The following is a 10,015-nucleotide window of genomic DNA, read 5'->3' on the forward strand; positions in this document are numbered from 1 at the left end:
AGGGAGACAGGGGGGCAAGGGGACAGGGGACAGGGGGACAGGGGGAAAGGGGTCCTCACCGCACCCTTGCGGGGCAGCAGGGGGAGTGCTGTGCTGCCCTGTGTCCCTTCCTTCCCGGGGGCCGTCGAGCACGGTGAGTACCGTGGCCCCGGTCCCCCACTCACTCGAAATACTCGGTGGCAGGCGTGGTCCTGAAGGTGTCGTTGGGGCCGGAGCTGGAGTTGCCGGCGTGAGCGTCTGAGCAGTTGGGGCTGTTCCACGTGTTGTTACAGTGGACCCACGGCAGGTCCACGGAGAAGGACGAGAAGAAGTAGTGCAGCGCCCAGGCGATGATGACGTTGTAGAAGAAGCCAACGTACAGCGAGATGAGGATGACCGTGAAGCCCACACCTGGGGCGGGAGAGCAGAGAGCCGTCAGCAAGGTGCCCGCCTGCCCTCCTTCAGCCGTGCTGGCTGTGCTCCTGCACCAGAAACTGGGCCATGTCTCTGCACACCCAGAGACCACTCGCGAGAGCAAGGGTGCCAGACTTCATGCTGTGATCCCAGACAAGGGGCTGCACCCTAACCCTCAAACCTACCATGGCCATCTGTGTGCACACAGATCATCTAGGGTCACCCTGGTAGAACCAGGTCACCCACAGACATACAGGGTGACTAACGGCCATATGTGGCCGTCCACCACCACTCACAGCCACTCGGCAACAACCGTGGTCATCCAGGGCCACCAGGCCATGCAAAACCATCAGAATCATCTATGGCCACCAAGAGTCAGCAAAGATCACCCCAAACCATTCAGGGTCACTCAGGGACATCCAAAGCCACCAAGGAAGACCCAGATCTCCCAGAGCCATCCAGGGCCACCAATGGTCCTTAGAAACGCAGGTCCTCAATGGCCACCGACAGCTACCCAGAGCCATTCAGAGACATTTATGGACACTCATGGCTGCTCATACCCCCTCAAGACTACCCAGGGCAAACAGTCATCAGGGTTCATTTCACAGCTACCCAGAGCCACCTGAAGTCACACAGAGCCATCCCTGACCACTCAGGGTCACCCAGAGCCATATATGTCAGTCCAGAGTCAGCTGGGACCATGCATGACCATCCAGGGTCACCCAGAGCCATGCACGACCAGGACCGTACATGACTGTCCAGAGTCACCCAAAGCATGCATGACTGTTCAGGGTCACCCAGGGCCATGCATGAACGTCCGGGTTCAGCCAGAGCCATATATGACGTTCCAGGGTCATCCGGGGCCATACATAACCATCCACGGTCAGCCGGGGCCATCCCTGATGATCTAGGGATAATCACCCGGGGCCATGACCATTCAGTCTCCTAAAGCAAGCCAGGGCCTTGCATGGCGACCTTTCCAGGATCACAAAACCTGGGATTTGGGATCAGTCATTGAGGGGCTCCTGGCTCCCTGGGAACTAGGGCAGAGTGGCAAGTACTCCTTGGGGCTGTGCCATCCTGCCTGGTGGCAGGTGGGTCTGGCCTCCTCCCACTGGCCAGGAGCCCTCTTGCTCAGTGCTAGGTAAGCTCCACTCCGTTCCCCGCTCCGGGGCCCCACCAGGCTCCACGGGCAGCTCTTTCCATTTCAACTTCCTTCGCGGCTTTGCGGACACGACTTGACTGGCCTGGAGCGTTGATTTGCTCTTTTAAAGCCTGGTTAGGTGCTTTGCCTGGTCTTGCTCGCTCGTGGCTGAGGCCGTGGCTAGGGGAGGAGCACGCCTTCAAGGTGATGTTTATAGGAAGTGGCTTAGGTGTCTTTCCTGGATGTCCCCCCGAGGAGAAGCAATCCTCATGCTCAGGGCATCATTACAGATCTCTCCCTACCCTGGAATCAAAAGGAGAAGCCTGACATTTACTTGTGCGTATCCATTAGACAGATCCTGCATCAGGAACGTGCTAGAAATGAGACAGTTCTGGTACGTAAACCCTCTTGGAAAACGTGTGTCGTAAGCCGTGATGATGAAAACAGCAGTTTTCTTTGCAAGGGCCTCTTGGAGTGGCAGTGGTCAGCTCTGAATAACGTGACGTTGCCATTCTGCTCCCTGAGTTCCTGAGGACAGAGGCTCGGTTGTGATTCACAGCAAACCCACCCAGGCAGCTGGGTTCCTGGGAGCCGTGCCGTCGGGGAGCCGTGGTGTCAGGGAGCCGTGTTCCTGGGAGCCGTGCCGTCGGGGAGCCGTGGTGTCAGGGAGCCGTGTTCCTGGGAGCCGTGTTGTTGGGAAGAGCATCACGTAAGGTTTTCTCGGGCAGCGCCCGACCGTGGATGCTTGACTTGAAACCGTTTTAAGGTTTAAACTTTGTGTGCAAGACCTCAGCTTGAACGTGGGAAACTCAAAGCAGCTGTGAACCAACAGCAGAGCCGATCGGAGTCCACTGTGTGACCCAAGAACTAAGCCCCGTGCTGAGAGCACGGCACTCCCTCTGCACTGGCCAGGTTTCTTGACCTTCACTCCAGGGAGACGAAGTCGCCCCCGAGAACACACGGGCTCGCCCCCTGGCTGCCCGGCACCAGAGGCTCCTGCCCACGAGCCACTGCCCCCACGGGCCCATGCGTCAGCGGGAAGGGCATGGCTGCCCAGGACAGCGGCCGTGAGTGGGGCGGACAGAGCCTCATGAGCTCCCGTGACGTGTCGTTCATCACAGGCCGGCTCGGGACAGTGACCCACCACCCCAGAGTAGCGGGCTCAGCCCTCTCCTGCGTTCCCATGTGGCCTGCTCCTGCCAGACGCCGGCGGAGCCCGGGCCCACGCGTGAGCTCCGGTCGTAGGTCTCATCATCAGTTCCCCAGTTTCTGTTTTCCTTAGTATTTCTTTACATTAACTTTAGAACATTTAACCTTTACATTAAACTGGGTGTATTTTGTTTTATTTTAAGCCACATTAAATTCTTTTTAGAAAGAGGAGCTTGACATTTCACACTAAGATGCTGTTGAGTACAAAATATCATCCTTATTTTATATTCATAAAACAGGGTGGGGGGTGCCTGGGTGGCTCAGTGGGTTAAAGCCTCTGCCTTCGGCTCAGGTCATGATCCCAGGGTCCTGGGATTGAGCCCCGCATCGGGCTCTCTGCTCGGTGGGGAGCCTGCTTCCCCCCGCCCCGAGCCTGCCTCTCTGCCTACTTGTGATCTCTCTCTCTCTCCCTCAAATAAGTAAATACAATCTGAAACAAACAAACAGGGCAGCCGGGTTTCTACGGCACACGTTAGACAGGGTCTGCATGGGGCACAGAGAGGGGGCGTCCTGGGAAAGCAGGCACTCGGGTCTCACAGGCGTGGCCACCCTGTCCCTCCCCACCACCCACCAGAGCCGGGTCACACCAGCAGCAGCATGGACACCGGCTTCAGGAGCACGTCAGGGACGCCCGCCTCGAAAGATGGTCCTCACGGAGCAGCCTGGCCTTCCCGACAAGGGTCACTGCATGTCACTGTGAGGAACGCACAGACCCTTCCCATCAGGCCGGGCGTCCGTAGCCTCTGCTGGGTCTGCACGCGTGCGCCCGTGCGGGAGGAGAGGCACAGAGACAGGGAGACAGCGAGAGAGAGACAGATAAGGAGAGATAGGGAGAGACACACAGATAGGGAGAGAGAGAGGGAGAGATAGGGAGACAGGGAGAGACAGAGAGAGAGAGAGAGGGACAGAGATAGAGATAGGAGAAGACAGAGGGAGAGATAGGGAGAGACAGCGGGGAAGAGAGCGAGAGACAGAGAGAGAGAGTCCATCCAGAGGGGCCACGCGGGCTGGGCCACAGCCCTCCATGTGGACAGGTTTCCACAACTGGACAAAGCTGTCGGGCCGTGTGGAGCGTGGACGTGGCACAGGGTCAGTTTCTGAAGGAGCCGATGCTGGCCTCGGGCGCTCAGGAAAGAGGATTCGCTCCGGGTAGAGGATTTGCTCCGGGTGGGGGGTGCAGGCTCGGGTCCTGGAGGAGCCTGGAAGCCCACGGAAGCGGACGCCACGGCCGCAGTGCGTGCAGCAGCAGGGGCCAGCGTCCCCAGGGGGTCACCCGAGGATGGCGCACTTCATCTCGCTCTGGACGGAAATGCCTCCGCGGGGAAGGCGCCGAGCCCCCGCAGGCTCGGGCGGCCGGGGCGGGGGTCCCCCGCGTGGCGTCCCCCGGGCCTGCGGCCTGCCGTTTCCTGTCGCGTCCCTCCGGCGGGTGTTTGCGGAGGACGAGGCTGACGTAGGCACCTCATTTAAGTTCGACTTCCGCGGGTGACCCCGCGAGAGGGACGCGAGTGGCGCGGAGGCGGGGAGGCCGCGCCTGGCTCCGACTCGGGGCCGCGCTGAGGGAAAGGCGGCCAGGGCCGGGTCGGCGAGCGGCCGCACGGAGGAGGCGCGGGGCGCGGGAGGGGCCTCACGGCCAGTCTCAGCGGCTGCTGTGGGGGAGCCCCCGGGGCCCCAGCCCGGGCATAGCCTCCGTGAGCCGACGGCTGCCCTCTCTGACCTCGACTCACCCACCGGCCCCGCGCGTCCTCGGACACCGGGAGGGCTTCCGCCCGCTGCAAACACACCGACTCTCGGCTTCGGAGGAACTGCCACGATCGATCTTACAGGAAGTTTCCTCGCGAAGCTGGGGGTGCGGACCACGCCACGCCCCGGGTCTCCCACACCAGGCCTCCCTGAGCCACGGGCTCCTGCGAGGCAGCGTGGCTTGGTGGGCCGGTGCACCCCGGAGGTGGATGTGGGGCTTGAGACGGGTCTGGAGCCCGTGCCCCCTGCCCCTGACGAGGGACAGGGCGAGCCCCTCAAGCCCACTAACCCTCAGTGCCTGGACGTCCAGAATGGGGACAACGCGGTGTGGGTCCTCCCCGGGGCTCCCACAAGGGTGGGGTGAGGTGACCATGGAACCGCCGGCCACGGGGCAGCCCCTCGGCTCAACAGACGTGTGTCTGCTTCCTGGTGCCGCAACTTCGCAGCGTCAGACGGCGGGCTCGGTGAGTACCCAGAGAGCAGAGGCCCAGTCTGTATGGCAGACGGACAGATGACCGCAGATACAGACAGATGGTGGTGGATGGAGGGATGGACGACAGGTGGACACCCGACACATGGACATGTTTACGACCGCTGCGGTCACAGCTGATGCCCCGCGGGTGACAGGGAGCCGGATGGATCCGGAGAGGACAGACAGAGCACCGTGGCTGGCACCGCGTCCCTCCAAAGCTCGTCTGCTGAAGCCAAAGCCCGGTACTGCCCGGTGCGACCTCACGGGGAGGCAGGTCTCCGCACAGCTGGGCAAGCTAAGGTGCGGGTGTCGGGACGTGCCCTTGTCCAGGGTGACGGGTGTCCTTAGAGGACACGGACATCTAGTTCCAGAGACACGTGCAGAGGAAAGGTCCGGAACGGAGCCTGTGCCCCAGCCCTCCAAAGGAATCGGTCTTACCAACACACCTGGATTCTGCATCTCTAGCCTCTGGTCACGTGAGACAATAAATGTTCCCTGGTTAGACCACCCAGCCTGTGGCGTTCCTGCGGCAGCCGGACAGACAGCGACAGATGTGCGGGGGAGCACAGAGGACAGACTGACAGATGGACGGAGGGTTGGCCTATCTGCCTCACTAACAACGACAGCACCACTAGCGACTAGCAGGCCGGCCTCACCGGACAGCAGGGGCACATGCTCCCGAGGCCTCCGTCAGCTCAGCCTCTTACAGTAGGACCCAAATGGAAATGGGTCTGAGCTCATGCACTTGTATGGGGAGGAGAGGGACAGAAATAGGGAGACAGAGAGAGATGGGGAGAGAGACAGGGAGAGACACAGACACAGAGAGAGACAGAGAGAGAGACACACACAGAGAGACAGAGATGGAGAGAGACAGAGTCAGGGACATGGACATCGAGGGGCGCAGAGACCTAGTAGAGCAGGACCGAGCACACACACCAGGTCGGGGACTCGCTCTGGGAGCCCTGAGCCAACGCAGTCTGTGCCATAGGAGGGTGTGAGGAGGGTGTGGGCCGTTACCTTTCAGGACGGGGCAGATCTTCCAGACGCCAGCAGCCCCCTCCCTGTTGAACTGCCCCAGGGCCAGCTCCATGTAGAAAAGGGGCATTCCGGCAATGACCATGAAGAGCAGATAGGGGACCAGGAAGGCGCCTGTGGATAGGACAGCTGGCTCAGCCCGGGGGCTGGGGGAGGCCACCTGTGATCACCAGAGTGAGGCCCTCCCACTACCACGTCTTGGGCATGACCGTCTGCTTCTCTGGAAGCTCCCTGCACGGTCGCCCTCCAAAGGGAAGTCCCAGGCTGTGTGGGGCAGCCTCTGACCAACACGCCTGGGTCCCCCCATCATCAGCGCCCTGACACGTCCCTGCTGAACCCCAACCACCCCTTGTGCCAAGTCATGAGATCAGCCTCGGAGCAGGGCAGGCCCCCGCGACAGCTTGGCTCCTGGGGCTGCCCACCCCGCCTGGCCCGCACACCTTGGCCTCTGCCCCTCTCGAGCTGTCGGTCCTCTGGGCTCTGAGGTCCAAGTCTGACCCTATGGGGGCTGTGCCACCCATCCCCAGTTCCCTGTTTTCAGCGTCCACCTCGGTCCGGGGCTACAGTGGACAGGGGCGCCGGAGGAGCCGGAGTCTCCCCAGCGTGCCGCCCCGTCCTCCTGGAGCTACACTTGCCCCAAGCACGAATCCAGGGCCCCACGGCTCTGCATCAGGTGAGGGGTCTTTGCCACACCTCCCTTCCTGGGATGGGGAGGGGGAGGCAGGGAGGCCCCGCCATTCTGCTCAGGCCTCTTGCTGCCCCCTCAGGGCGGGTGTGCTAGAAGGCCCTCCCAGGGGGGCTCCTCCACACCCTCCTCCGAAGCCTCGAGGGACTGATGGGCCACAAGAGCCCACAGGGGAGCGAGCACCTGCTGAACTGGCTTCAACTTGTGGGCGAAGCTGTCACTTGTTTTCCTCTTCTGCCTCGAGCCCGGAGCCGGGTGTGGTTCCCGGGCTGGGCGCGTTCACGGAGCCGGGTGAGGGCTCTGCTCCAAAGTCGAGGGCCTCTGTGCACGCTCGTAACACGGACTGAAGTTGGCCCAAGACTGAGGGTGTTCGAGGACTTTCTTTCCAGAGCAAAAGTCATCTTTGGAAACGGAAGGCAGAGCCCTGGTGCCTCCCACCGCCTCCTCCTGGGCTCAGTGACCCAGCTGGGGAGGGCAGGTCCCGCAGGAGGCTGCCGGGCCCTCTGTTCCTACCGTCTGTGCGTCCCCCGCCCCAAATGCAGGCCCTGCCTGGGCGCACTCAGGAGCCGCGGCCCCCCAGCTGGCCTGGGACTCACCGCCGCCGTTTTTGTAGCACAGGTAGGGAAACCGCCAGACGTTGGCCAGGTCCACCGCAAAGCCGATCACAGAAAGGAGGAAGTCGATTTTCTTGCTCCAGGTCTCCCGTTCTTGGGTCCCCAGGGGTGTCTGCGTGGGGTTGGCGAGGGTGGAGTTTGTGAGCTGCACCCCATTTTGCTCCTTGACCAGGACGAGTTCCACCGCCTTGGGGCCCATGGCGTTGGGTTCCTTAGCAGGGCCCGCGACGGAAGACATCGGTGCCACCGGGCGCTTGTTTTCACTCATGGGCGGACGGGAGCCTCGGACTCTGTGCTCGGGGCCTGCAGCGGGAAAAGAAGCACACACAGAACCGCGACGGTTTAGGAGCCAGAACCACCGCGCACAAGCAGCGCTCAGGGGCAACTCTCTCCGTGTCTTTGGGGCAGAATCCATTCCAAGCAGCTCGACTGATAAGAACCAAGGTTGAGGACAGCAGGACACGGGCTAGATCTCATGGGGGCCGGGACGGGGGGTGGGTCCTGGACACCTCACGACAGATACCACCTTGCTCCCTCTTTCCCTGGCAGTCCTCTCTGTGACAATTACAGTGGAAAGCTGTAGACCCTCTGGTTCTGCTTCGAGTAATGATGCAGAATGTCACCTCTACCCTCCCCACATGGCCAGGGATTAATTTCACAATCGTCACCTAGCACCCAAATGTAAGTCTTTTGGGGCACCCGGGTGCCTCAGTCGGTTCAGTGTCTGCCTTCTGCTCAGGTCATGATCTCATGGTCCTGGGATCGAGACCCACGTTGGGTCCGGCTCCCTGCTCAACGGGGAAACTGCTTCTGCCCCTCCCCCCACCCCACCCCACCCCACCTGCTGTGCTCTCTCTTCTGTCTCTGAAATAAATAAATAAAATCTTTTTTAAAAAGTCTTTACAGCAGTGCATATGTATTTTTTACACACAGCAGTAAAACCAGAGAGCAAACCCTTATAACCACAATCAGCCGCAAGGCTGCGACTTTAAAGACAGCAATTCCAACTGTTTCTTTCAGGAATGCCCGCAGGGTGCACTCCTGTGGCCCGGGGACGCTGTGCCTGCCTGGGGGAGGCGGGCACAGCAGAGCACTGGCCGGCTTTACTTGGGGGCAGATGAGTTCCTGTAGGTAGTAACTCTACCAAGGAATTGCTTCCGGGCACCTTCATAAAGCCGCGTGTGGCACAGTCCAGGAGAGCAGTTACACGTGGACACGGCCGAGAGAGCTTCGAATAGCACTTCCGGTATTCAGACCCATCAGCACCGCCTCAGCTGCAAACACACGCACGTGCGCGAGCACACACCCACACCCACAAACGCATGCACACACCCCCCTCCCACACACACAGCCTGGCTGAAGGAAAAAAATAACGGGGCTCTACTGGGGTCATTTTCCTCTGCATCCGAATTTGAACGACTCATCATAGAAGTGATTTTACCCACTGCTTCCCTGCGGCCCCTTCGCCTCCAGAGTGGGCTGGAGCTTCGGGCATGGGGAGCCTTTCACTCGGATGGGATCCCAGTCATCCCCTGCCAGGGAAGTGGACACTGGGATTGGTGGTGAGCCAACCTAACTCCTGAAACCATGGCCTCCAGGGCCAGGTTTGGGTACAAAAAGCAAAAGGTCTCAGAAAGCTTCCTTCTGTGCCCAGAAGGAGAAACAGAGCCGGCTGACGAACTAGCCCGCTCTGCTCCTTCCCTGCAGCCAGCCCAGGCGCGCACACGCAGCGTCTCCGGACCGCACCCCATCTTAGCGATCGGACAAACACCTGCAGGATGAAATACACCCCACGGGTCCGCCTCATCGTGCGGCATGGCTCAGCAGGGAGGAATCCGCCACAGAGGCCGATCGACCCCCGGAACTGGCGCCCTGGGGACCCCAGAGACGACCGCCCCTTCCCGCGCAGCCCAGAGCGCAGGGTGGCCACGGGACCAGAAGACCAGGCGCTCGGCCCGCAGGACGGGGCCAGGGCTCACCGGGGCGCGATCAGTCCCTCACCCCTTCCCGTGCACACACCGCTCGGCCACCGGCCTCCCTAAGACCGTGAGTGGCATTGTCGGGGCGCGCTGCCCCTGTCAGCGACTTTTGGAGACGCAGTGCCCCCGACGGTGCCCGCCCCAGCCTGGCGCCTCTGGGCCACAGACTTGGGGTCCGCAGAGGGAGCGGCGCGCCCCGAAGATGCGCGGGCGCGGCTCGCCGTGCTCTCGCTCACCTGCCCGCCCCGGCCTCACCTCTGCGCTGGGGTCCCGCCGCCAGCGGCCGCAAAACCTCCGGCCCGCTCCCTTCCCGCTGCGCTGGGCGGTCGCGGCCTCCGGGCTCTTATGGTGTCTCGGGCCCGCCCCGCCCCTCCCGCCGTCGGGGGCGCCCGCCCGCCCTGGCTCCGCCCCCGCACCGCCCCGGGTGGGCGGAGGACCAGCCCCGGCCGCGCCCCCCGTCCCCGCCCGCGTACCCGACCGCCTGGCGGTGGCCCGCGGCCGGCGGCGGGTGCCGACTCTTCACCCGCCGGGAGTCCCACCGCATCCCAGGGCCTCCGACGCGTGGGAACGGGGACACCTCCCGGGCCGAGGAGTCGCAGGACTGAGACGGCGGGTTCGCGGCGGAACCAGTCTCGGCGTCCCTGCTACCCTCGCCCGCACCCCCGGGGCTGCTTGCTCCTCTGAGGCGTCTGCCTTGGGGCGCCCGGGAGCGCTCGACGCTGGACCACAGAGATGCCCCGAGGA

At 62.3% G+C, this 10,015-nt stretch overlaps 1 protein-coding gene across 2 annotated transcripts in view; it reads right to left on the minus strand.

Moving 5' to 3' along the window:
* Positions 1–9,594, minus strand: part of SLC6A3 (solute carrier family 6 member 3) — a 36,684-nt gene extending 27,090 nt beyond the window's left edge. For both annotated transcript variants that reach the window (XM_047729792.1, XM_047729793.1), the window contains exons 1-4: positions 9,527–9,594; positions 7,275–7,595; positions 5,976–6,107; positions 165–390 (exon numbers count right to left, since the gene is read on the minus strand). In XM_047729792.1, the coding sequence (XP_047585748.1) occupies positions 165–390; positions 5,976–6,107; positions 7,275–7,560 (644 nt within the window). In that variant the 5' untranslated portion in view covers positions 7,561–7,595; positions 9,527–9,594. The remainder of the gene's footprint in view (positions 1–164; positions 391–5,975; positions 6,108–7,274; positions 7,596–9,526) is intronic.
* Positions 9,595–10,015: the final 421 nt, after the last annotated feature.

Source organism: Lutra lutra, chromosome 5 (assembly GCF_902655055.1).
Source record: "Lutra lutra chromosome 5, mLutLut1.2, whole genome shotgun sequence".
Lineage (NCBI taxonomy): Eukaryota > Metazoa > Chordata > Mammalia > Carnivora > Mustelidae > Lutra > Lutra lutra.